Genomic DNA, 27,137 nt, shown 5'->3' on the forward strand with positions numbered 1-27,137 from the left:
GCAAATGTTGCTCCGCTACTGCTGTGAGTAATAAACTGTCCTTTCTCTCCAACTCAGGAGTCTTGTGTCTTTGCAATGAAGCTGTGGCAGCATAACTTGTTAGCTTGGGTGAAATTTTAGCTCTCCGCCCCCCTCCACTCCCTGCCCACGGACCTCAGATTTTTGACAGGTGGCAGTGGGGAAAGCCAAGGTTGGAGGACGTGAGATCACAGCGGGCTGCACTGCAGATCTTGGGATAACTCTTAAAGCCTTGAGGAGCGACTGAAGACCTTTCAGCAAAGTAAAGTGCGAATGTGGTGTGCATTAGCGTGGAGAGGGGAGGGCTGTGGGGTAAGCCCAAAGAAACAGGGCCCGTGAGGGGCACAGATATGAGCTGTGGGTCTGAATAAAGGCTGTGCCAGTGGGGACACAGCAACGCCAAGTCTGAAAGAATCTTGATGTGACCCTTGACAGTACTTTTTCTGATGCGGAAGTCAATCCAGATAACTCATTCCATGCTTTTTGGAATCTCTTTAGACCTCTCATGCTGTGACGTTCCTGAAGCTCCTCATAGGTCCCTCAGTTTGGGTTTGTCCAGGAGTTTCTCATGAGATTCAGGTTGTACATTTTGGCATGAACATCACAGAAGTAATGTGTCCCTGCTTGTGCATTTCATCAGGAGGCACTTGATGGCATTGTTGGTGATCATTTTGATCATGTAGTTAAGATAATGCCTGGTAGCTTTCTCCATTTCATTGTTATCATGTTTCCCTTTTATAAATCATACATAATCTGTGGGAAGATCCTTTGAGCCTGGATGTACAAAATTTGAATACTGATTGAATTTGATTGGTTTGATTTGATTGATTGAATACTATATACCAGTATCGTATTAATCACTAAATTTCCTGACTTGGAGAATTGTACTGTGATTATGTAAGAAAGTGTTCTTGTTCTCAGGAGACAGCCATCTAAGTATTTAAGTACCAGAGAGCATGATGTCTAACACTTTTTCTCAAAAGAGAGCCCTGACTTAATGATGGTTCAACCTAAAATTTTTCGGTTTTAGGATGGTGTGAAAGTGACACACATTCAGTAGACACTAGACATGGAATTGTGAGTTTGGGTCTTTTCCTTAGCTAGTGATACCTGGTGTGATCCTCTCTGGGTAGAGGCAGTAACCCCAGCTCCCATGAGCCACCCCAACACGAGATAAACAACTGACATACTTATAACCATTCTTTATCCAGACAACCACTCTGTTTTTCAATTTCAGCACAGTACTCAACAGTTTACATGCGATATTCAACAGGCTTTGTGTTAGATAATTTTGCCCAGTTGTAGGCTAGTATAAAGCATGCTTAAGGTAGGCAAGGCTAACCTGTGATGTTCAGAAAGTTAGATGCATTTTCAAATTACATGGTATTTGCAATTTACAATAGGTTTATTGGGACATTATCCCATCACAGGCTGAGGAAGAACTGTAATGACAATAATAATGTACGTATAGATGTATATATTGAGAGAGTAATAAAGCAGGTGTGACAAAATGTTAACAGCTAGTGTTTTAGGTGAAGAGTATATGGGAATTGATTGTGCTTTTCTTCTAACTTTTTCTGTACGTTAAAAAATTTTCAGAATAAGCTTTTCAAAAAGACACATAAAACTAAAATCATTATTTCCCTGTGCCCAGCAATGGGATCAAAGGAGAAGATTCGATTCTAGGTTTTGGTGTGGTACATCCGTTGAGACAGAGAAACTCGAAGAAAGCGAGAGAAGTTTTGGAAGAAGGATGGTCAGAAAGGAAAAGATGGCAAGTTTGGTTGTTCTTTTTTAATCGTTTGTCTATCTGCCTCCCTCTGCAGCCATGTCTGGTTTCAGGAAGCCAAGGGCATCCAGTAGGGGCATCTAGAAGGCAGCAGTTCTGGAGCTCAGGAGGAAACTGGGTACGGCAGAGGTAGACGGAACCACGGGAAGGCTGACATTAGGGGACAGGGAGCTACAGGTAGTGGGAGAGGAAAGGTTTCAGAAACGGGGTGGTGGTGGACACTGGGGCCAAGGGCTGCAAGAAAAACAAGAACTGAAGAATCTGTTTGAATTCAGTGAGGCGTGGGCCTCAAGTCAGAGTCACAGAGCAGTGAGTCTGAATGGGAAGTAAAGAGGCACAAGCCAGCAGCTTAGGCAATTCTTGGAAGATGCTTGGTTGCAAAACAGAGGCGAGAGATCACAGTAAAAGCGAAAGGGGAGGTACTGGTTCTATTAACAGACATCAGAAGTCCACAGCTAAATTCCTTGTGGGGATCACATTCAGCTTAGATATCCAGCATTGTCCCTGACCTACTGTCTAGCCCCGAATGCAGTCATGGTGGGTTACCCCCAGCCTCACCCTTTTTTTTTTTAAATTTATTTAACAGACAGAGATCACAAGTAGGCGGAGAGGCAGGCAGAGAGAGAGGGGGAAGCAGGCTCCCTGCTGAGCAGAGGGCCCGATGCGGGGCTCGATCCCAGGACCCTGGGACCATGACCTGAGCTGAAGGCAAAGGCCTAACCCACTGAGCCACCCAGGCGCCCCCCAGCCTCACACTTTTTTTTTTTTTTTTAAAGATTTTATTTATTTTTTTTATTTGTCAGAGAGAGAGAGAGACGGAGAGAGAGCGAGCATAGGCAGACAGAGTGGTAGGCAGAGACAGAGAGAGAGAGAGAGAAGCAGGCTCCCTGCCGAGCAAGGAGCCCCATGTGGGACTCGATCCCAGGACGCTGGGATCATGACCTGAGCCGAAGGCAGCTGCTTAACCAACTGTGCCACCCAGGTGCCCCCCAGCCTCACACTTTTAACAAAGACGAGCAACCCTCCTCTGTCAGCTAGAGGAGAAGGCTATATCAATGATTCAAAGCACTTGAGACATTTCCAGACCTCTTCTTGCCAGGGAAAGAGCCAGGCACAGAGGCAGCTTCTGCCCACATCATTTGCTCTCCCACCAACTTCCTTCTACTGCCAGAAAACATTGCCACACCACCTTGTATGGAATACGCCTCTATTAGCATTATGACGTGAGGGTTCCCCTTCTCATTTGGGAGCCTGTTACAAATAATAGCCTCGTTGACCCCTAGACCCATGTTTCCAGGAAACCAGGCTGAGACTTCTTCATCTTGCCTTCACGCTGGCTCTAGTCATGGACCTTTTTTTTTTTTTTTTTTAAGATTTTATTTATTTGAGAGAGAGAGAGCGAGCGAGAGAGCGTGTGTGCACTCACACACATGTGATGGAGGGGCAGAGGGAGAAGCAGGCTCCTCGCTGAGCAGGGAGCCCGATGTGAGTCCTGATCCAGGATCCTGGGATCATGGCCTGAGCTGATGGCAGACGCCTAACCACCTGAGCCTACCAGGTGCCCCGTAGTCACAGGCTCTTCTAAAACGCACACAGGTGAAACACTGCTGCTTGATTCTAGTCAACAACTATTTTACAGACTAACAGGGCAATTTAACCAGAGTCAAATATTTAAACTATAGTAAGAAGCAATGATACAAATGGATAAACGAATGGTGCTATGTCCATACAAGGGGATAAGATTCAGCTATAAAAAGGAAGGAAGTACGGATGAACCATGAAAACACTGTACTATGTGAAAGATGCCAGACACAAAAGCTGCATATTGATTCCGCTGACATGAAATGTACAGAGCAGGCGAATCCATGGAGAAGACAGAAAGTAGATGAGTGGTTACCAGGGGTTGAGGGGAGGAGGGGCATGGGGACTGAGGTTGGGTTTTCCCTGTGGGGTGGTGAAAACGTTTTGGAGCTAAAGAGTGGTGATGGTTACCCACCTCTGTGAACACACCAAATGTCACTGGTGGTAGATTTATATTATATATATTTTACCACAAGAAAATATCGATTAATTAAAAATGTAAAAAGCAATCTTACCTTGGCGAGGGAGGGTAAAAGCTCTGGCTCTGACGTCAAGGCCTTTGATCTGAGGAGGGCTTTTCATCAGCTCTTCTCTTCTGTGGCTTCAGGTTAGAATCACCTGGACAGCTTTTTAAGGCTTCCTGTGTGTTGACCCCACCCAAGACCAATTAAACCAGATCTCAGGGGCTGGGCCGGAGGCAAACTTTAAAGCCCTCAGAGATGCTAGAGTAGGTCCAGAGTTAAGAAATACCATTCTAGGGGCGCCTGGGTGGCTCAGTGGGTTAAAGTCTCTGCCTTCGGCTCAGGTCATGATCCCAGGGTCCTGGGATTGAGCCCCACATCGGGCCCTCTCTGCTCAGCAGGGAGCCTGCTTCCTCCTCTCTCTGACTGCCTCTCTGCCTACTTGTAATCTCTGTCTGTCAAATAAATAAATAAAATTTAAAAAAAAATACCACTCTACACCAGCAGTTTTCAAAGTGTGGTCCCCAGACCAGCAGCATCACCTGGGAACTTGGTAAAAATGCAGAGTCTGGGGCTCCACCCCAAACCTGCCCAATCAGAAGCTGTGGGAGCAGGGCTCGGCAGTCTGTTTAACAAGCCCTCCAGGAGATTCTGATGCTCACTCACGTTTGACAACTGCTCTGAGGTTGGACTCAAGAAGAAATTAAGGAGAGCTTTCCTCAACTAGTGAGGGTTTACTGAGCATCTACTGTAATTTTGGTTCTGTGATAGGTGTGTAAATATGGAGACCTACCTCAGCTCTCCTTAAACATCTACTAGGTGGGGTTCTAGGAAAAGAAATTGTACATTAAAATGAGAGAAGTCTTTTTAGGGAAAAATTGTATCCCATTATATGTCTGTACATTTTGTTTATCTGTTCATGTGCTGATGAATGTGGACTTGGGGTATTTCCACCCTTTGGCAACTGGGAATAATGCTGCTGTGAATACTGATGTCCACGTATGTGCTTGAGTTCCTGATTTCAGTTCTTTTTGAGTATCTACCTAGGAATAGAATTGCTGATCGTATGGTAATTCTAACTTTTTAAGGAGCTACCACGCTGTTTTCCACATTGGCCGCATCATTTCACATTCCCACTGGTGACGTACACTTGGGGTGATGGAAACAGATCTGGAAACGGATAGTGGTGATGGTTGCAGAGCAGTGTGAATGTACTTAATGGCACGAATTCACTAAGAAATTGTTAAAATGTAAACTTTGTGTATATTTTACCATACTAAAAAAATTTTTAAAATGAACTGAGCCATAAAAACAGTTTGAGAAAAGGAAGTTATGTTCCTAATAACATTGAATAATTACCTCAAACACATGTTTCCAGAATTACACATCTAATAGTACATTAAAAAGATGATGTCTGCAGGCTTTTCTATTCAGAGATGCTTGAACATGGAGAAGAATATTTTTAATATTCTTTTTAAAGAGGGTGGAACAGGACATCTGGCTTGACTGTGGACTTTACAGTTTTACACCACGATTCATTTGTGAATGAGTCAAGGAAGACCGAAGGGAAGATCGTGGGTTGAGCATTGACCAGTAACTGGAGCCTGCCCAGATTTCATCACTGGGCTGAGGCTATTCCCAATGTAGCAACTTGTTTAACTTACTGGTTAGTTGCAGCTGTTGCTCAAGAACCATTTGTGGGACACTAGACTTTGCCAGGCTCTGGGGTAGGAGTCAGGGACCCAAGAGTGAGAGAGGCAAGCTGAAAGCCAAGTGCAGTATTCTCAGGCTCCAGGAGGAGCAGCATCACCTGGGGGCTTGATGACAGCCACTGGGTGCCCGAGGAGTGCCTGATTCAGGTGTGGGTTGGGGCCAAGAATCTGCATTGCTAATGAGCTCTTAGGTGACCAGGATGGTGGTGGTGATGATGATGATGATAATGCTTGCCCAGGGACTACGCTTTGGGAACCACTGGTCTCCTGGGGTAGGAAGATACAGAGTATTAACAACACAGTGTAGGTGTTGTTAGGAAAAGAGAAATACACAGAGGAGAGGGACAGTTTGTCCTGCTTTAGGGGGTGAGATGGGCAGGGAGAGGTATCTGCCCTTGGACCTCTCCTCTCCCTCACAACCCTAGCATTACTGGGGAGGGGAGTGCCTCCAGATTACTGGGGAGGGGAAAGGGCTTCTGAGGGCTAACAGAGAACTGAGCTGGTGGCCAGTCTTACAGCTCACCTCTTCCTCACAATCCCACCCCTCGCCCGAAATGGCTAAACCAGAAATGATCCCCAAACCCTGCTTCACCCCAATGTCAGCCCCTCCTCTCAAGCTGGCCCAAACACGAACTGAAATAACAAAGTGGAGAGTCTCACATAGAGTAAATATGAAAGCATCTTTAGAAAACTTCCCCTTATGGGGTGCCTGGGTGGCTTAGTTTGTTAGGCGACTGCCTTCAGCTCAGGTCATGATCCCAGGGTCCTGGGATCAAGCCCCACATTGGGCTCCCAGCTCAGCGGGGAGCCTGCTTCTCCCTCTACCACTCTCCTGCTTGTATTCCCTCTCTCTCTGTCAAATAAAATCTTAAAAAAAAAAAAGAAGAAGAAGAAGAAGAAGAAAACTTTCCCTTTTGTATTAACCTGTAGCATAAAATCCAAGAAAGCAGAATGGCCTTTAGCAATCTCCCTTTAAGCTTTGTAAATAACAAGTAACCCTGACTCTCTAGCCCCTGACTCACTGCATTGTCTCTGACTCATTTGCAACATTAACAAAGGAAAATGTCAGTTTGATTCCTTGGCCTCCACTTGTTTATAATAAAATCAAAAGACCTCTTCCATCAATCATTAACCCACACCCCTGCTAGCCTCCTTTCCTCCTGGACAGGATCCTGGTCTTTATGGCCATGCCTCTCCACTTGACCGGCAGGAAAACAGGCAGAATTGGCAGAATGTGGCCTTGTGCAGTGGGGACAGAACCCAGCCAGGTGGACTCTGCGGGAACTCGATTCTACTGATAGGCTGAATCCCCTGGACTTCTATGAGAAGCTGTGTCTTTTAATCAACTTCGGAAGTAAACTGCAGGAGCTATAAAGTATATATTAAACTTTTTTTTAAGACTTTATTTATTTATTTGACACAGAGAGAGAGATGATCACAAGTAGGCAGAGAGGCAGGCAGAGAGAGAGGAAGGGAAGCAGGCTCCCCGCCAAGCAGAGAGCCCAATGCAGGGCTCGATCTCAGGACCCTGGGATCATGACCTGAGCTGAAGGCAGAGGCTTAACCCTCTGAGCCACCCAGATGCCCCGATATTAAACATATTTTTAAACATGGCTTCCACATCCCAACAATAGCCTGAGGATGTGTGGTTTCAATATGGATTTAGAGGGGTCCTAAGGCTGCCTTCCCCTCTGAATGGGGTCCTGGGGCTTAGCTGTGTTCTGGGTGGCTCTAGGCACAGGACCGTGACTGGTGGCCCTCAGGGAAATAAATGTATCAGCCCCCTGAAAGGAGGACCTTTCTAACAGAGGAGTGTATGTGAGCAGATGATGCCGGGTGATTCTCTCTGCCTTGTCATAGGGCGATGCCCAGCTGGGGAAAGGGGAAGCCAGATGAATCCTCGGTTCTTTCTGAGTTGAAACATCACATGCATATAAAATACATAAGCTCTTTGCTGCAGCAAGGCCTCTAAACTTGCTATGCCCCGTCTCTGGAATGCCATTCCTCTGGTTTTGCTTATGGTTGGCTCAGTCCCATTCCTTAAGTCTTAGTTTTAATGGCACCTCCTCCAAGAAGCCTTCCTATAGCATCTGGTCCATAATGATCCTTCTGTTTTCTCCATCCTCATCCTTGCTTATTTCCTTCACAGCACTGATTGCAGACTGGAATAATTTTAGTTACGTATTGGTTTATTTCTTTGCAATTTATTGCCTGTCTCTTCCACTGGGATGTAAGCTGCATGAGGACAGAGACCAGATCTGTTTTGTTCCCCTAGCACATCTTCAGTGCCTAATACAGTGCCTGGCATTTGTTGAAGAAATGAATGAATGAACTTCCAAATTAAGCAGCATTCCAAGGAAGAGTATTTAGTCAACATCTGAGTATGCATTTTTAATGACAAATGTAATCCAATTCCCTAAATGTGTTTTCAAATTTTACACACTATCTGTCATCGCTTCCATTTAAATATACACGCTGGGACAAGGTCCATTTTTATTATACAGTCAGATCCCCTTAGAAAACAAACTTTGGGAGGCTAACCAAAAGCTCTTATTGGACTGAAACTTTGACTGTTGATCGAGAAAAAAGTGTGTCAACATTCAGAATATGTAAACCCTGACAGAGAGTATTTTCCGGTGGGGCAGGTTTTGGTCTGACGGTGTGTTCTGAGGCAGCTGTCTGCACACATTCATATGGACACAGGCAAGAGGGTACCTCAGAGAATGTGACCACAGGGAGAGGTCAGGGGCAACAGCAGATCTGAGGGACCGACTCAGGCCCAAAAAGACAAACCTCAAAATAGGATAACCACAAATGCGCTTTTGTGTGTGTCCAGACTCATCAGATAGGGTCCAAATTACAAACAATATTTTTATTGAAGTGTTAATTATTCTTGAGCACAGAGGATGTACAGTCGGTGAGAAAGTATGGCCAGTGGGAAACTAGCAGTTATTATTAGGTAGTTCTTGTCTTCTAAGGAGCTCTCTGTGCTTTTATGATTACAATGCATGTACCAGGTGTATAAGAAATCACTCAACTCATAAAAGTTTTTTACTTATCCCTATACCATGTCTGCAAACAGGTTAAAAGATAATAAAACGATCCTGCATTTTCTTGCATCAATGATTATTTGCCTGGGGCAGTAGTAAGTTTGTACCTATATTTGTAAAGAGTAAACACACCAGTACCGGGGAGGGATGAAAGCCGGGCCTGTAGACAGAGAGAAGCCAGGAGCCATACTAGCCAGTCCCAATACATGGACCTTCTCTGGACCCTGATTCTAATAAACCGTTCAACGAGTTTATGAGACAACTGGGGAAACCAGAACACTCACTGGATATTTGAGGACATTAAGAAATTACTGCCAATAGTTTTTAAGAAGTGAAAATCGTATTGTAGTTATTTTTCAAGACCTCTTATCCTTAGATAAGCATCCACAGATTTGCATTAACATAATCCAGTGGAGGAGGAGAGATAACACTAAACTCATTGTGGGTAGATAGATGGGTACATGGGGCCACTATATGATACTCTTTACTTTTTAAATTTTTAATTTAATTATTTTTTTAGAGAGAGGGGAGGAGGGGCAGAGGGAGAGGGATAAAGAGAATCTTAAGTAGGCTCCAAGCTGGGAGCCCAGTGTGGGCCTTGATCTGACCACCCTGAGATCATGACCTGAGCCCAAATCAAGATTCAGACACTTAACCAACTGAGCCACCCAGATGCCCCCATACTCTTTACTTTTGTACCTACTTTGAAATTTTCTGTAACTAAAATTTAAAAACAAGACACATAATATATTGGGGCACCTGGGTAGCTCAGCTGGTTGTGTCTGCCTTCAGCTCAGGATCATCTCAGGGTCTTGGGATTGAGCCCCACACTGGGCTCCCTGCTCAGTGGGGAGTCTCCTTCTCACTTTCCCTTGGACTCCCTACTGCTTGAGCTCTCTCTTGCTCTCTCTCTCAAATAAATAAACAAAATCTTAAAGAAAAAAAAACACAAGATGTTTTAAGAAAGTAGTGAAATATAAGTTCATTTTAAAAAAATCACATTGACTTTTTTAGGCTTATTGGTACACTTTGGTGCATTGTGGAATATGGAAAACCAGATGGCTTTGTCTTCCCATAGCCAATCCTCTCTGATCAGGTTCATAGGCCTATTGAGTTCCGGATTTCTTTTTTTTTTTTTTTCCCCTAAAGATTTTATTTATTTATTTGACAAAGTTCACAAGTAGGTAGAGAGGTAGGCAGAGAGAGAGAGGGAAGCAGGCTCCCTGCCAATGCGGGGCTTGATCCCAGGACCCTGGGATCGTGACCTGAGCTGAGGGCAGAGGCTTAACCCACCAAGCCACCCAGGCGTCCTAGTTCCTGGATTTCTGACTGGGATTTTACTTCCTGGGCCTCATTTCCAGGCAGGCTTCAGTGTTCTGCTTGATCCATATGATGAACATTCATTGAGTGCCTCACTCAATAGCCCAGAGTTAATTTCTGCCTCTGCTGGCTGAACCTTCCCCAGCCGGCTGTTTTCTCAGGGACACACTCTGTCCATAGGCTCCTCTTTCTCCGGGATCCAACCCTTCCTCTCTCTTTCCCTTTCCCTTCTGTATGGAAGTATGCTGAATTCTATCCCTTAAGAACAAATCCCTCCTTGTTACCCTCACCTTCCTATAACCACATGCACACATCCACACACTTCTCTCATCCCTTTACGTCTTGATTTCTGAAACTAGCTTAAGAAACCCTCCAAATCAATTTCTTAAGTGTTGCATAAGGGCCACAATGTCAGACATGTGGGAGGGATCTGACAAAAAGCTCTAGTCCCCCAAAGGACTTTGAAAGCTGCAGACAGAGTTCTAGTCTGGAGCAGGTTGAGGGGCTGGTCTGGAGACAGCGGTCATGCACTTGGCTTAAGGAAGCATTCCCGTCACTGTACTGCCGTGCAGACCCCCCAGCAGGCTGGCTAAGGAGTCCGTGGCAAGGAGAAAGCGCTGGAGTAGCTTTGGCAGGACTTGAGATGGACTTCAAGTGTGGACAAGATTTGGAAAGGAGAAGGGGAAAGAGGGCAGCATTTGAAGCCTTAAGAACATTTGTGAAGGTTGAGTTCACAGCGTGTTCTGAGGGTAGGGAAGCCGGGCTGACCATGGTGGCTGACTGGGAAGAGTCTGAAGGCCATCGAAGGCCTTCACCGGCTGAGGTGCTTCAGGGCATGAAAGATGGCTACTACCCCGCTCGGCTTTGTTGGGTGGGGAGGGCATGCTTCGGAGAAAGGGAGGGGCAGGGTGGGGCTGTGCCTCGAAGCAGGGTGACATCTGGTTAAACTTGGTCTCAACAAGAAAGGAGCCTGGCGGTGAATTTAGGAAAGGCTGAGGCAGGGACTCTGCAGGAAGCCTGCGTGGTATGACAAGACAAGGGCAGGTCCTGGGGTGGTAGAGGTGGTGATGATAACGGAAACGTGGGACTCCATGACCGAGTGAGGACAACTGGAGCCAACCTGGCTCTGAGATTATGAGCCTTGGAAGAAGGAGGGGCCGGGGGGCAGTGGTTCTCTGATGAGGCATCACGCCACCAAATTGAGATCTAGGCTGTAACACGTCAACTAACTGCAATATACGGACCTCACTAGAATCTTGAAGGTTACAAATAAACCATTACAAAGTGATGAGATAATTGGAGAACTGAATTCCAACGAGATTTGATAACCTTAAGGAATTGTTAACTTTTTAAGTGTGGTAATGGTAAGGTGGGTTCAAGAGTCGTTATGTTTTAGAGGTACGTACTGAAGTATGTACAGATGGAAATGATTTGGGTTTGTTTCAGGATTATCCAGGGATAGGGGAGAGTGGGTACGATACAAAAGAGGCTGATTTGTTTCTGCGGGTGGTTAGTTGTTGAAACTGGGGGATGTGGAGGTTCATTTTGTTGTTCTCTCTGCTGTTGTATGTATTTGAAATTTTCCAGGACAAAAAATTCTTGTCCTTGGATAATGCGGATCCGGTACCCTCAGAATTCCCAATCGGAGATCACAAGAGGCATTTTAAGCTAGGCCATGTTAATCTCCTGTCACATTTCAAAACAGAAGTTTGGCCCAACTCTGTTTTGCCTAAAGCAGAAAAACACGAGCTGGAAAGAAACAAGGCTTTGACTTTGCTTGGAAAAACAAACCGGGAGATAGACATGATCTCCTTTATCGGGATCATGTGAGGAATCCAATTAACTGAAAAGGCAAAGTCAAAACTGAGAAAAGTGGTGTGTTTACGGTAGCTGGAAATTAATGCCTCTTATGGAAGAATCAGTCCCAAGTGAGGTTTCCTGGCACCAGGGCACTTGGCATAAGTGTGAAAGTTGAGACCAAGTTGAAAAGCCACAGTCTGGGCTGTGGTTGCCTGCAAAAGGCCAGCGTTACTTTGTAGGCAGAGGCTAGGGGTGGGGGGTCGAAAGATGTCTCCTGACAACACCCTGATACTGCTTCCCTGGTGCCCACCCTCATGGCACCACATACCCCTCCCTCTCACTCACAAGCCACGAGGATGGGAGGCTGCTCTGACAAGGTCCCCAACCATGCAAGAAGGGGACCCTGGCTATCATGCTGGTGGTGGAGGGGGTTCCTATGAACTGCTATGAAGCCCCATACTTGGCAGGTCATCTCCCAGGCCACAGGGGAGTAAACCAGATTTCTTTCTCACTGACTGCTCCCAAACAGAACACATCCTCATGCAGGCAAATTAGGAAGCTAGGAAGGTAAATTTTGAACCTGAGCAAGTGACCTAAGTTTTCTTTTTTGATGAGAAAAAAAGTGATATGGGGTGGTTGGGAAACTAGGGGGATTAATAAAGTGGCATGTGTCCCTGGAGAGGAACAAGCAGACAATTAGCATCAGAATACGGCCCTGTAAACGGGTAAGGGCCTGCTCCGTGCCAGGCATCATGGGAGAAGGTAACATTGCCTTCAGGGAGAGCACGGGGGAGGGAGGACACAGGCCATGCCCCAGATCTCCTGGATAAATACTAACACAGGAGGCCATGGAGGCTCTGTGACCCAGGGAGGTTAACTCTGTAACTAAGCCAAGGCCTAATTAGGGCAAATCATTTAATCTCAGTGCTTCATCTATAATGGTGGGGAAGCCAGGCTGACCATGGTGGCTGACTGGGAAGGGTCTGAAGGCCACTGAAGGCCTTCACAGGCTGAGGTGCTTCAGGCCATGAAAGCCTGAATGCACCATCTATAATGGTGCAATTTTTACCTTGCTGATACTATAGAGTTGTAAGGGCCCAAACTACTACAAATAATGATAATAAAGCAGGAGTAGTAGAAAAGGCTTTTTAGATCCTGTTGCCGGTAAAGGGCTGTGGCTAGTGATCAAAGACAAGCGCCCCCTGGTGACGGCAGCTAACACTGCGGCAGCTTCCTGAGGTGGGTGGCTTGCGCGCCCTGGGAGAGGCAGTGCCCTGTGCTCTCAGTCCCACAGCCCCTTCCCAACAGGCACTTTGTCACATGCCCGGGAGCTAGCTGCCTTGGCATGAGCAGCTCTCTCCAAGTTGTTCAAACTTGCCTGATACAGAGGGTGGAGGCGCTTAGTCCTAGTAATCTCCATCCATCTCGGAGCTCAGAGCCAGAACGGAACTTCCCGAACACAGTGTTCAATTCTCTCATTTGAATGAAGGGTAAAGGAGACTCAGGCAGGGAATGTGACTTGCTCAAGGTCACTCACTGAGGTGGTGGGATGGCTGGTGCTGAAATCTTGTTTTCTGGACTCTTCTGGTCCAACATAACTGCTTCTCTTTCTGAAGAAGGTTTTGCCAACACTGGCTCTGTTGCCTTTTATATCCCTAGGCTTTCCTGTTCCCAAATACCCAATTTAGTGTCAGTTCCAATAAAGAGTATTTAGGGCACAATGAAAAAGAAAAATTCCTCCTGATAACCTTTTCCTAAGCTCTCTGTTCTGTAGGATCTTTTATTCTTTGGCAAAGTGTTTACCAAATGTCTGTTATTCATGTGGCCCTAATCACAATGTGAACTCACAGGGATCAAAATGAGATGTTCCTATCCCCAAAGAGCTCTTGGTTTAGTTAGCACCAGAATGCTCTCTTCATGAAACCTTTTGGAACCTCTGTTCTGGGAAGAGAAAGTCCTTCTAACCCAGTTACCTTTAGTCATGCATCCGAGGACAAATCATTTTATTGCTGTACCTCGCGAGTTTTTCCATTACTGCATGGCTGGCAGCTTCTGCCACCTTGTGGGTCCCTGTGGGTCCAAATGCCACTGTGAGCAGAAAAAAGGCTGGCAGCCTCACTCTAGAAGGCTTGTTCCTGGTATCTGCGCTCTTGCTGACCTGAGGGTTTGTGTGATACCTCAGGATTGCTCCCTCTCGGCTTCCTGCTGTCCCTAAGGAATTTGTTTTTGTTTTTGTTTTTTTAAAGATTTTATTTATTTATTTGACAGACAGAGATCACAAGTAGGCAGAGAGGCAGGCAGAGAGAGAGAGAGAGGAGGAAGCAGGCTCCCCGCTGAGCAGAGAGCCCCATGTGGGGCTCGATCCCAGGACCCTGAGACCATGACCTGAGCTGAAGGCAGAGGCTTAACCCACTGAGCCACCCAGGCGCCCCAGGAATTTGGTTTTGTCCTTAGCTGAGTAATGGTCTTACTTTGATGTCCTCCAGGCTCCCTCTCCCTCTGCCATCTTGGTGTAGTTGAACTGCTTTGAATCCAGGGCTCTGAGGTCTTAAAAATTAAAATACAGCTCAGTGAAGACCCTGACCGACATGGGCAAGTGAGAAAACTGGTGTCCAGTGAAAGGTTGGACAGGACATTTTGAAATCCTTTCAAGTTCTAACATTTCCAAGAAGGTATATCCAAAGGTTGAAAGCCTGAAAAATTAGTAGGGTTCAGACCTGTGCATGTCCAGACCTCGGATCAACTTCTCATAGCATTTTATATGAACCTGGACACCAAGTTTTTCTTCTGACTCTCCTTACTCTCAGATGAAGTCCCCTAGTTAGAGAACAAGGGGTAAGGAGCCAGGATTCTGTGAGGCCAGTGTATTGTGAAATAGTGCTGCTGTCTATGGATGGGGTCCCAGAAGAAGTAGTGTTCATTTCCTCTCTGCTTCAGTTACTGTCATTCCTGGTGCTGAAATACTGATGGACCCCAGATGGTAAAACTTGGGTCCCAACTCGGAGAGAGCCCACAGGGCACCATGGCTCTACCCTAACGAGCCATGACATGCTAATTATTTGCTTTTCTGGAGAAACCTCCGCCTGAAAATCCATTTAATTACCACAGGAGATAATCTTTTAAACACAGATTTACATTCTTTAAAGATTCTTTTCCCTGTGGGAGTGAGAAAGTTTATCTGAACATGGGGTTGGATTGTTTATTGCCATTTCCAGAGGAAGAACAATTACCCGGTAGTTAGCAAGAAGCCTGAGCCCTGGAGGATTTATTTTTTTAAGTCTCTTCCTGCTCACTGGTAGTTTGGCATTAGTTCCTAGTATTGTCACACTCTCTCAGTATAAACTTTGCACTTAGCTCTGTGATTCCAGCCATATAATTACTTGATATATTTTTAAATATTTTATTTATTTATTTCACAAGTAGGCAGAGAGGCAGGCAGAGAGAGGAAGGGAAGCAGGCTCCCTGCTGAGCAGAGAGCCCAATGCGGGACTCGATCCCAGGACCCTGAGATCATGACCTGAGCCGGAGGCAGAGGCTTAACCCACTGAGCCACCCAGGCACCTCAGTTACTTGATATTTTTCAAGCATCCCTAACAGGTGGGGTTTTATACTTGCTCTAGATGTGGGTATGTCAATGTCCTCCAGGGTTTCCTACTAGAAAGATCATACCTATAACTCCACTGACCCCAGAGACCTCCCTGGAGCTGTGGTCAATTTTTCCAGCCTGAAGCATCCCAGAGGATTCAAGTTTGGGCAAGCAGGGGCCCTGTTGCTGTGTTCAACTTGGTGGCCCCAAGACTGAGTAGTTCCTGCTCATAACAGGTGCTCCATAAACAGATGCAAAATTGTTGAAAATCAGTAGGTCTTCATGTGGAGAAGATATGTACTGTGTCAAAATATGAACAATGTAAAATTCAAATGGAGCTTGGTGGGCCCTAGTCCTTGGCATGGGGTCTTCTCGAGTCTTTTCCCCTTATCACTTTAAGAGCAAGTGAGCAGTAAGCTGAGCTCTCTGGGCCTTGAAGAATATCCCTCTGGGGATGAAGAGGAGAAAAGCAGTGGATCCTATTGAACACAGAATTAGAAAGGGAGGAAAGAACATTTGTGGGAAACCGACTAAACTTTGGGCTTGAATCTCCCCTTCCAGGTCCCGATGGGGAAAAGAGCTGGTCCAAGAAGTACCCGGCATGTGGGGGTATGCTACAGTCCCCAATAGACCTGCACAGTGACATTCTCCAGTATGACGCCAGCCTTGTGCCCCTGGGGTTCCAAGGCTACAATGTTTCTGACAACGAGCAGTTTATCCTGACCAACGACGGCCATTCAGGTGAGAGAGAGATCTCTGCGATCTGCAAGGGGATGTCCGAGCATCCTCAGCTCCTTGGCCTGCTCTCTTCCATCGGCAGGGATGCGGCTCCATGGATGTATCCAGGAGAAGGGGAGGGGGCAGCGGGTCCAGGGGAGCCCAGGGATGCCTGGACCATTCAGGAGATGCCGGGGGCTACTCTGCCAGGCCAGCACCTCTCAGAAGAAGCACATCTCTTGGGAGGGGGGAGGGGACAGGCCTGAGCCCATTGGTCCCTTGGCTCAAATACTCCAGGAGCCATGCAATTCATTGTGGGGTCCCCCAGGCTCTGGAGTCAGACAAACATGGATTTGAATCCTGGCTTGACTCCTAACTTAGTAGTCATGAGACTCTGGGTAAGAATATTAACCTCCTTGAGTTTTTGTCTGGAAAATGGGCATATTGATGTGTATTGTGAAGACTAGAGATTACGTATGTTGGGATCTGGAATATGGTAGATGCCTCATAAATAGTCATTTTTATTGTTATTGTTATATTCTACGGCTTGGCAGATACTTCATTAACTTCTTTCTTCATAGATGGGTGTGTAATACATGGAGGGAAAGAAAACACCCACCCGTTGGTCTAGTGTTCACGCTCCTGCTATCCTTTTCCCAGGGGAGCCAAGAAGGTGTTGGCGCTGCTAGAATTGGTTTAGGGAAATGGGGCCGTTCTCAGAAGAGCCCAAGTTTCTGATCCTCAGGCTGTGTCTCTCTGCTCGCTGAGTCCACCTGCCTCCTGTCTGGGCCCAGGCGGGTATTGCCTCCCTCACTGCTCTCAGGCAGTGCTCAGCGGGCCAGGGCTCTGAAGGCTCCACTCCCCACAGTGAGGCTGAACCTGACCCCGGACATGCACCTCCAGGGCCTCCGGTCCCGCTACACTGCCACACAGCTGCACCTGCATTGGGGGAACCAGAATGACCCGCACGGCTCCGAGCACACTGTCGGTGGGAAGCACTTTGCCGCAGAGGTGAGTGCGGCCACGGGGCTGGCAGAGGCTGCCTGGCGGTGGGTGGTCTGGCACCCTTCCACCTGGATGGTGGACAGGTAAGATCGGAGCACAAGCAGGGGCTGCCTTTAGGCTCACCACGCCCACGCCTGGCGCTGTCAACAGCACAGGAAGGTAGAGCCACTCTGGCCACCTGCAGCTCATTTGCGGTGTCCTGGTCCCCTTCCTCTCCTCAACACACAGAGTTTGTCTCTCTGCCGCTTACTGAACGATACTGCTCAGAAGGCAGTGCTCCCAGGAGGGCAGAGGGATGCACATACCCCTTTTCTAGACATTGCCTTTCTGCTTGCACAGATCAAGATCCCACCAGCTTGTCTGGCTGCCGTAGGTCATCCCAGACACATAATAGCATCTTGACTATGGTATCTGTGTGCTCCAGTACCACGGAGCCACCTATGGCCAAGGGCCAAACCTGTTAGAAGTGTGAGGTACACCAGTCAATGGAAAAACAGTGGATAACCCCGGTTATAAGGGTCTGATCAGTGTAATACCCCTTAGAGATCACAAGGTATCATCAACTGGGGCAGCTTCTTACCCTAGACTTGAGTTAGGATCTGAGAATATGCATCAGGAAGCCCATGCTATATACTATTTTGTATGTATCCCACTGCTGGATCATACTGGGCTAATTGCTCCTGCAGACTTCTCAGTCTTTCTTCACATGCCATGATGTTTGCATAGGCCTTTCCCTTCCCAGCTTTCCTTTCCCCTGGGCATGGGTGATGCTTGGAACCTTGGGACCCAGGGTTACTCTTCTACTTGGCCACAAGCCGAGGGATGGCTGGACATCAGTGCAGTGACAGACTCGACCAGGATAGTTTGGGAGGTGAGCACAGCACTGTGTTATGTCATGTCATCCTGCGGCACTGACCCAAAAGGCCACACGAAAACAGGAGGAGTGGAGCGTTGTGCCTGCCCCACAGGTGTGTAGGGGGGGACGCAGGGTGCTTGATTTGCTCCATTTCAGAGCTCCCAAGGGATAGAACTTGGGCCTATGGTTTTGAACATTTACAGGACAATAAATACAAGTTGGTAAAAGCTACTGATCAGCCAGGTAAATAATGACATGACCATTCTCTCTTCTTTACTGCTAAATTGCTAAATGTCTCAGGCTAATTATAGGTCGAGTTAAAAGTGTGGAGGGGCTATAATTCCGGCCCAATAGGATGGCACTCTTGGAGGTGCACGTACTTCAACCAGACCCATCTCTGACCCTCCAGGACTGCAATTTCTTTCAGGCTAATTGCAATGTGGAGGCTTCTACTTACCTATAGGGAATAAAGAAGGAGTTAGGGTGTAGGCGGGGAGAGTTTGGGCATTTAAAAATATTTCTAGTTAGTGTATTTTCTGCTCATTAAGCCACATCCATCACCATGGGCTTGGTGAAGGTGGACCATACATGTCTATAATAGGGAAAATACATCAAGGTGACCCCAAAGTGGCAGATTCTCTGTGGAGTGTCCCTGAAAGTGTAGCAGTTCTTCTGGATTGAGTCCTATAAAGAAGACTCTCTTAATTTCGGCAGGGAATTCTGTTCTGTCTGTGCTAGTCTTCACCTCCTCTTCATTTAATCTGAACACAGTAAGAAAAGTGGTGAAACAGACCATGAGCACAAAGGGCAGCTATAGAGATAAGGGTATAGGACCTTCAGAGGTTTAGCCATATAAAGGTCTCCATTTCTCAAAGCTGGGCCAAGCTTACATGGTATGAGCAACATGACAGTCTGTATCCTTCACGGGGAAAGATGGTAAAGTAAGAGTTCCTAAGAAATCTTAATAGAAGACTACTTAAAAGAAAAAACAATTTTGTATAGTTTTTAAAAATTAGAAAGGGTCATTTAAATTTGAAGAACATTGAGCTGTATTCAGTAAAATATGCTTGAATTCTATTTACAAACACAGAAGACAGAAAAAGAGATGAAGAAAAGGAAAAGAGAGAAAATCTCAATGTGTTATAGTCCCAAGAGGCAAAGAATCAACAAAAATGTGTATCATATATATAGATCTACCTACTAATACAATTTTTTGGAGGATAGGTGACACTACTTTTTGGATTAAAAATTAGGTTAAACATCATCAGAATATGTTATAACAATGTCTTAATACTTAGACTTTTAAATTTAAGATTTCTTGGGAAGTTCTCTTTTCCTCACTTTAATAATGACAAGTAATTCCTGCTTTGAAAAAAATGAGCTTAGAATTTCATTTTTTAAAATTTCATATTCAGGGAGTAACATTCTTGTTTTCTGCTATCTTAAAATACGGCTGATTAAATCTGTGTAAAACCCATGCTGTGATTTTTTTTTTTTCCACCTGTGGGATAAACAGGAGTCCTACTCTGGATACAGTTATAATAAGTTACCACTGGAGGTTTCCTGCCTCAGCCACTACTACTTCCAGATCAAATGCAGAGAGGCCAGGCTGAGGCTGGAACAGGCTACATGAGACTCTTTTCCCATAGGCTCCAGAATAAGTTGAAAAAAAAAAAAAAAAATCAGAGGGGGCGCCTGAGTGGCTCGGTTGGTTAAACATCTCTTAATTTCAGCCTAAGGTCATGAACTCAGGGTCTTGAGATTGAGCCCTATATCTGGCTCTGTGCTGGATGTAGAGCCTGCTTAAGATTCTCTCTTTCCCTCTCTCTTTGCCTCTCCTCCCCATCTCTCTCCCACACTAAAAAAAAAAGAGAGAGAGAGAGAGAGAAAAGGAAGGGAGGGAAGAAGAGAGGAAGGGAGGAAAGGAAGGAAGAAAGGAAGGGAAGGAGAAAAGGTAGAAAGAAAGAAAGACTGAAAAGAGAAGTCCTCCAAAGAACCCAAGCTTTTTTGTGGCTAGTAGAAAAACCCATTCATTCAATATCTGTTGTATACCTTGTACTTTCCAAGCACATATCAGACACGAATACAATGAGTGAATAAGATGGACAGTGTGCCTTGGTAGAGTTTTTGGTCTGGAGGACTAAGAGAAAAAGGAAAACTGGGGAGGCCATGAAGGAAAGGGTCTGAGAGGCCTGATCTACCTGGGGCAGGGGTAGAGGGGTTCTGTCCTCCCCACTGGATTGGAGTCTCCTGCGAAGTCAAGGGTTCTCAGGAGTCGTCCATCCCCTGTGAGCAGCTTTTCTTCCACTGCAGCTGCATATCGTCCACTATAACTCAGACCTGTACCCCAACGCCAGCAGCGCCAGTAACAAGTCAGAGGGCCTCGCCGTCCTAGCTGTTCTCATAGAGGTAAGATGTTTAAAGGGATTTTATGTGAAATTTGAAGCCAGGAGGATATCAGACTCAGCATTTGGTCCATGAATTCCTGTCTGTTGGATGTGTATGGCCCACTCTTGTTGGCCGTGTCTTGCCTCTAGAGATGGAGGTATTCCCCCATTCTCTTTTGGCCTAGAGGCGGCACTTTCTGTAGCTGGGCAGCAGAAATGGGCATGTCCTTTGCAACACTGGAAAAAATGAGCCCTCGTTCCTAGCCCTGTTGCATAAAGCTCAAAATAGCCCATTGGATAGGACCTGAGTGTAGGGGTTGGGATTGGGGATCATGCAATGCTGCCTCATCAGGTATCTGAATCCCTTATACAACTCCTGATATCCAAGTTCCATTCTTTACATGGACCCTGGAGTGAACTACTTCCTTAGTTCCAGAAAATGGGAATGTTTCCTGATTTGCTTGCATGTTTCACCCTAATAAGACAACATGTACCTCATTTCTCAACATGCTTGCTTGCCTGACTTGGCTTGTGTGAACTCAAGCTCCCTTAAGTTCTGGTTAGAGAACATGCTAGTTGTGGCTTTCCGGCTCACAGCCTGATGATCAGGAGCGCAAGCCACATTCCTTGCCCTGGGACACACAAGCCCCAGTGCCTTGAGTGCTCAGCACCTTGGATCCTGAGAAGCAAGAGGACAGGACCATCACCTCAAATCCCTAACAGCCCAGGGATCCTTCATAATTGTCCTGGTAAAGTGCATCCTCCAGAGAGGATCTTGGCAATGGGAACTATATGCCCCTAGCTAAGCCCTTCCCTGAGCAGCAGTCGAACCAGGCTCAGCCAACAGAATTGTACTAGTTCAGCCTGCCCTATCTCTGTTGCAGATAGGCTCCTTCAATCCGTCTTATGACAAGATCTTCAAGCACCTTCAAGATGTAAGATACAAAGGTAAGGGGTCTTTGGATGCATATTTGCCGTCTGTTGGAGAAGGAGGGAGTCACTCCCATGTGACCTGAAGAAAAATGAATGCAGCGAGCAGGTTCATATTCTAGGTTTGGTCATGGGCGCAGCAGCACCTTGGCCGTGGGGAGAAAGGCTGACACCATTTCTCCACCATGTCTCTCCAGGCCAAGAGGTGCTCATTCCAGGTTTCAGCATTGAAGAGCTACTCCCCGAGAGGCCCGATGAGTACTACCGCTACAAAGGGTCCCTGACCACACCCCCTTGCCACCCCACAGTGCTCTGGACAGTTTTCCGGAACGCTGTGCAAATTTCCCAGGAGCAGGTAACTGTCGTGCCCTTCTGAGTCACAGACCACGTGGTACCTTGGTCCCTGCCGTCACCCAGATCATCATCAATAACTTGGTTTCCTCACTTAGAGCTTCATTGACAGCTATGCCAAACCTCTGCAAATATCACAGGCACCTGGCAGCATAGCAGAAAGGACAGGCTGCGTTGCAGAGTGGAGTTATTGAGTCAAGCTAGGAAAATGAACCTGGGTACACAGTTCCTTACAAAAGAGTTATTAAGCTGCATTTCCTAACATTTCCCTCAGTGGCTGGATGGTGTTTGCTCTGTGGCGGGAGAAAGCACAGTTCCTTTATAGGGTGGAACAAAGATGGAGCCAGTTAGATGGTTTAACAAACCAGAAGGCTGGGGTTGCAGGAGTAAGTAAGCGACAGTCTCTGCCCTCAGGAAGCTCAAAGTCTAGTGCAAAACTGGGGGCACAGAGTCCTCAGCAATCATCTCTGACCCTCTCATTTTACAGGTGATGAAAGTGAGGGGTAAACAGATGAGGGAGCTTGTGGGATCGTCCACTGATTGGCCACAAAGCTAAGCCCCAAAGGCAGACCGGAGTTTCTGGTCACTGTCCATCCCTCTGCTCCCCAGAAATTCATCAAGAAGAAAACTGGCTGTCCCGGAGACATGGCCCAGACAGTGCCACACATGGGCTCCTGGTGCCCCCCGCCCCCCTGGCCCTCTCCCTGAGTCCAGGAAGGTACTCTCTGTTGCTCCTTCTTTATTACTATGAGCTACTGATCTGAGTAATGTAGATAAATGGCAACAGGTAGGCGGACAGGAATAAAGATGTGATGAATCAAGAGATGAAATGTTCAGGGAAATGGTAATACCCTAACCTAGAAACTGCCTTGGAAACTGATTATATAATCTATGTGGGTGTATGAAAATTCTGTGGAACCAGTCATCAGAGGGCCTGTGAAACTCTTGCCTCCTTCTTTTTGTTCCTTTAGATGAGACCATCAGAATAAGCGTTAGGTCCCTCCAATTTAGAGCTGGGTTCCAAATCGGGCCCATGAGAGGAACACTATTTCTGTGGGAGGTTGAGGAGTCCCTCCGCCACCCAGCAGCTAATAGCGCTAACCTTCCTCCAAGCATTGGGAGGAGAGGAAAGACCAGCTCACCCAGTGCCCAGTCAACCAGATACCTGCTGGCGAGGGGCACGGTTCTCTGGCTTTCCCATGGCTTTCTAATGTGCCTCCTGCCAAGCCCCAGAGCTCTCTTCACCATTGAGGTCAGGTAAGAGAGCATCACTCTGCCCACGGGGTATGTTTCTGCTGCTCCCCTTGCAGCTGCTGGCTTTGGAGACTGCTCTGTACTACACATACGTGGATGACCCATCCCCCAGAGAAATGGTGAACAACTTCCGGCGGGTCCAGGAGTTTGAGGAGAGGCAGGTGTACATCTCTTTCCGACAAGGTGAGAAGATGCGGTGTGTGTGTGGGGATTGTGGTGCCGAGACACCCATCGGTGACACCCTCCAGCTTTGTCACCGATGCCCTTAGGAATTGGGTTAAGAGCACTCTGGCTACCAAGGGAACAAGAGTGTGTAAGAAGCTACTGTGTGTGGGTTTACTGAGGCTGCCCTTCTGCTCTTGACTTCCCTGAGCCTTTGTGGGAAACACTAGCCAGAGATTCTAGGTGTCTGGACCAGAGCCCCCATTAAATCTGGAGTCTCCCACAGATGGGGACGAGAGGATGCTCTGCCTCCAGAGAACTACCCTGGAGAACTACCCTTCTTTTAAGACACATGATAGGACTGTTTTCATGAGACCAAACTCCTGACTTCTTACCCTAGGCTTTCTTGGCATTAAGGCCCATCTCTAGCCTGGCTGGGTGACTCATAGCACCGCCAGCATCACCAATGTCCGGGAAGGTCCTTTGTAAGGATTCACAGAGGGGCATAATCCACGTTTGCAGCCACAGCAGCTCATAGCCTAATATAGCAGGACCCGTCAGGCAAGAAAGCGTCTGCGTTCACTGCCCTTTGGTCTCATCTCCTTAAGCACAGGCACACAGGAGCTATACTGAATGAAGCGTGAAGTTTGGTTTAGTCCTAATACTATGAAAGCTCAGTTCTTCTTTTACATCTGTAACCCTAACTCCCCCGAAGGACATTGAACATCTTTATCTGTTCAGTATCTGTGTCAATACTTTTGGAAGCCGGGGGGTCCAGGGAAACAGGTAAGAGAACACTGTTGGGACCCACACTCTTCTTTGAAGCTCTAAGTTCACTTTCTCACTGTAGATTCTTGAGCCACTCTCGAGAAGGGAACCGCAAGTGGTCAGAAGCGGGGTAGGTCTGTGGAAGTTCCACTTTATCCTTGTACATCACTTGTCACTGAACTGGGCCAGGTGACCACATCTAAGCATGATCCCATTGACTCACCTGTCAGCTCTCACCAGGTCTCCTCTGTTGTACCTCTTTTGTTGTTGTTCCTTTCTTATTGTGTGAGATTATAATTACCATTGACTAAGCTTAGTTAAACATAGGAAGATTGTATTTCGAAGCCCTTGCCAAAAAGCTTTAGAAATGTGCCCTTCTGAACGGACCCATACCTATGGTCGGAATTAGATTCTTCTGTCAGTTACAGAATCGAGAACTGCCCAAGAATTTATCTTTTGTGCTCTCCTCTCCAGATGCCACTGGTTAAGGTAATTTCTCTCTTTTCCTCAGTTTCCTGGTCTGAAAACTGAATCTGTGAACAATGACCATTCCTAAAAATCAAGAATCTATATGATGATAACTGTCAACTTCTTTTCTAGGAAATGCTTCAAATGTACAGAATTATCCCTTCACGATCTCTTTTAGATATAAATTTCTCTTTTCCCGTTCTTCAAAATGGAATATGTAGTAGTCAAGGGTTAAATGGAAAACACTTCAACTCTTAGATAAAATAAAAACATAAAAACTCTACCTGGAGATAAAGGACTGGCCGACATATATAAGGTAGAATTTTGTTTGTGATTCAAAGATTGTAATCAGATCTCCTCTCTGGGCTGGTCTGTACAAGCCACTGGGGATACACTGGGTATTCCCCCTCCTATTGTCAAAAGACCTACTACGTTCAAGGCCTCTGTTTATTTCCTCCTGGCTATATGATATAAGCCAATCATGTCCCTTCTTGGGGGCTTGGTTTCTTCAGCCATAAAATGATAGGCTGGGCTAGGTGAGTTAACATTCTTTCAGTACTAACATGTTATATGATTCTAAGTGGACACTAACAACTGCTCATCCTCACTTTACATTGCAGGGACAGTGTTTGAGGACAGTTACAGAGGATCAGAAGAAACCATGCAGGAACTTGAGAATGACATCCCAAAGTAACCTCCTCTTATAATAATGGATTGTGGCACTGGGAATAATTAGCCATCTTCTTAGACCGTCTCAGGTCTAAGCTGGCGCTCATGGAGGGGGCAGTGTGGTCAGGCCAGTAGCAGAGCTATTTCAGTAGACTCTCCTAGTCTAGCTGCGGAGCTTGAGGGGCCTCTCAGCAGAAGCGTGGGGACTGACTCCAAGCTAAGGACATCAGGATCAAAGCCCAAATGCAGCTTTGCCACTGCCTTTCCCGAACGGTTCACCCAGAAATGTTGTTTCATGGAGCCCAGGCTGGGCCCAGCTCTCCCCTTGGAGTGAGACACCATGGCAGTCAAAGGCAAACCTGTTCATTTGGAGGCTGATTATAGAAACTTGGCCAGAAATGTCCCCTCCTGCTCACTTCTCAAAGACACAGGCAGCTAACAGGGCTGTTTCCCAAGGAACAATTGCGGGGTGGGCAGCCCCAAAGGAGTGAAGACCCAAATATCACCCCTCAGGGGGCACCTGCATTCATGAGGGGCCTCTCACACCAACTTGGAGGGGCCTCAGACTGTAACGGGATGAGCCCGTTTATGGGATGAGCCCGTTTGTCAGTGTGGACCTTGAGCAATTCAGACTCAAGTATTTATACACTCTTCCACTGAGGCATGCTTGTAATTAGGGTCTGATTTATTCAGGGTTTTCTCTGGAAGTTAGTAGGAACTACAGAGTTGGATTTTTTTTTTAAGATTTTATTTATTTATTTGACAGAGAGAGAGAGAGAGAGAGAGAGAGAGAGAGATCACAAGTAGGCAGAGAGGCAGGCAGAGAGAGAGGAGGAAGCAGGCTCCCTGCTGAACAGAGAGCCCGATGTGGGGCTCAAACCCAGGACCCTGGGATCATGACCTGAGCTGAAGACAGAGGCTTAACCCACTGAGCCACCCAGGCACCCCCAGAGTTGGACTGTTTTGCTAGGAGAAAAGTAATGTCAAGGAAATCCTCTGGGAGAAAAAGTGCAAGGACTTTGATATTAGGCTCTGAGGGTTAGCCAAATTGTAACAATTAGGAATGAATCATTTAGCTTGACCATGCTTTTTCCTCAACTGTGCTTAGAAAAGGCATGAAGAACTTGTCCTTAATTCTGTCCTTAAGAGGTAGTAGCCTGTCCTTCGGCCATCAAAAGGAATGAAATCTTGCCATTTCATTGCCATTTGCAACAACATGGATGGAACTAAAGAGTATTTTGCTAAGAGAAATAATTCAGAGAAAGACAAACACGGTATGATTTCACTCATATGTGGAGTTTAAGAAACAAACTAGTTGAACATAGGGGAAGGGAAGGAAAAACAAAATAAGATAAAAATAGAGAAGGATGCAAACTGTAAGAGACCCTTAACTATAGGAAACAAACGGAGGGTTGATGGAGAGGAGGTGGGTGGGTGACGGGGTAGTTGGAGGATGAGCCCTAAGGAGGGCACATAATGGAATGAGCACTGGGTGTTCTATGCAACTGATGAGTCACTAGATTCTATCCCTGAAAGTAATACTATACTATATGTTAACTAAACTGAATTTAAATAAAACATTTCTAAATATAATAACTAAAATGCTGAAAAAAAGAAAAAGAAAGAAGTAGTCTGTCCTTAAGGACAGACTTTAGTCTGTACTATGATTTGGCCCTAGTGCAGGGATTCTCAACCTTGGGGCTACTGACCTTTTGGACTGGATTATTCTCAGTGGAGGGCTGTACATTGTACGATGTACATTGTGTACATAATATATATACATTACTGTGGCATCAGCAGAATCCCTAGCCTCTCCCCTCCAGATGCCCATAATATACCCCCAATTCTGACTGCCAAAAATGCCTCCAGACATTGCCAATGTCTCCAGGGCAGGAGAGGCATAATTGAGAACCACTGCTCAGGGATTCCACAGAGCCTTTGCTAGGCTCCGACTGATTCTTTTTCCCCCATTCATATCACAGGATTCTGGAGTTTTCTATCAAATGCCCTGGTCTTTATTACAGCATGACATTTTCTTTTTTTAAATTGCCTTTTAAAAGATTATTTATTTACTTGTTTGAGAGAGAGGAGAGAGCACAAGCCAGGGAGGAGCAAAGGGATAGGGACAAGCAGACTCTGTGCTACTTACGGAGCCCCACACGGGGCTCAGTCCCATGACCCAGAGATCATGACCAGAGCTAAAATCATATTTGGACACTCAACCAACTGAGCTACCCAGGTACCCCTACAGCA

At 46.4% G+C, this 27,137-nt stretch overlaps 1 protein-coding gene across 5 annotated transcripts in view; it reads left to right on the top strand.

Moving 5' to 3' along the window:
• The window catches only part of CA12 (carbonic anhydrase 12), a 55,794-nt gene that overhangs the window by 18,440 nt on the left and 10,217 nt on the right, over nt 1-27,137 (top strand). For 4 of the 5 annotated variants that reach the window (XM_082737280.1, XM_082737281.1, XM_082737282.1 and 1 more), the window contains exons 3-8: nt 15,879-16,058; nt 16,903-17,045; nt 20,209-20,304; nt 21,167-21,230; nt 21,410-21,567; nt 22,874-23,000. In XM_082737280.1, the coding sequence (XP_082593406.1) occupies nt 15,879-16,058; nt 16,903-17,045; nt 20,209-20,304; nt 21,167-21,230; nt 21,410-21,567; nt 22,874-23,000 (768 nt within the window). Of the gene's footprint in view, nt 1-15,878; nt 16,059-16,902; nt 17,046-20,208; nt 20,305-21,166; nt 21,231-21,409; nt 21,568-22,873; nt 23,001-24,835; nt 24,925-27,137 lie in introns of those variants that run through there. The other variant, XM_082737284.1, reaches the window with a different exon arrangement.

This window comes from Mustela nivalis (assembly GCF_964662115.1).
Source record: "Mustela nivalis genome assembly, chromosome: 6".
In the NCBI taxonomy this organism is placed as follows: domain Eukaryota; kingdom Metazoa; phylum Chordata; class Mammalia; order Carnivora; family Mustelidae; genus Mustela; species Mustela nivalis.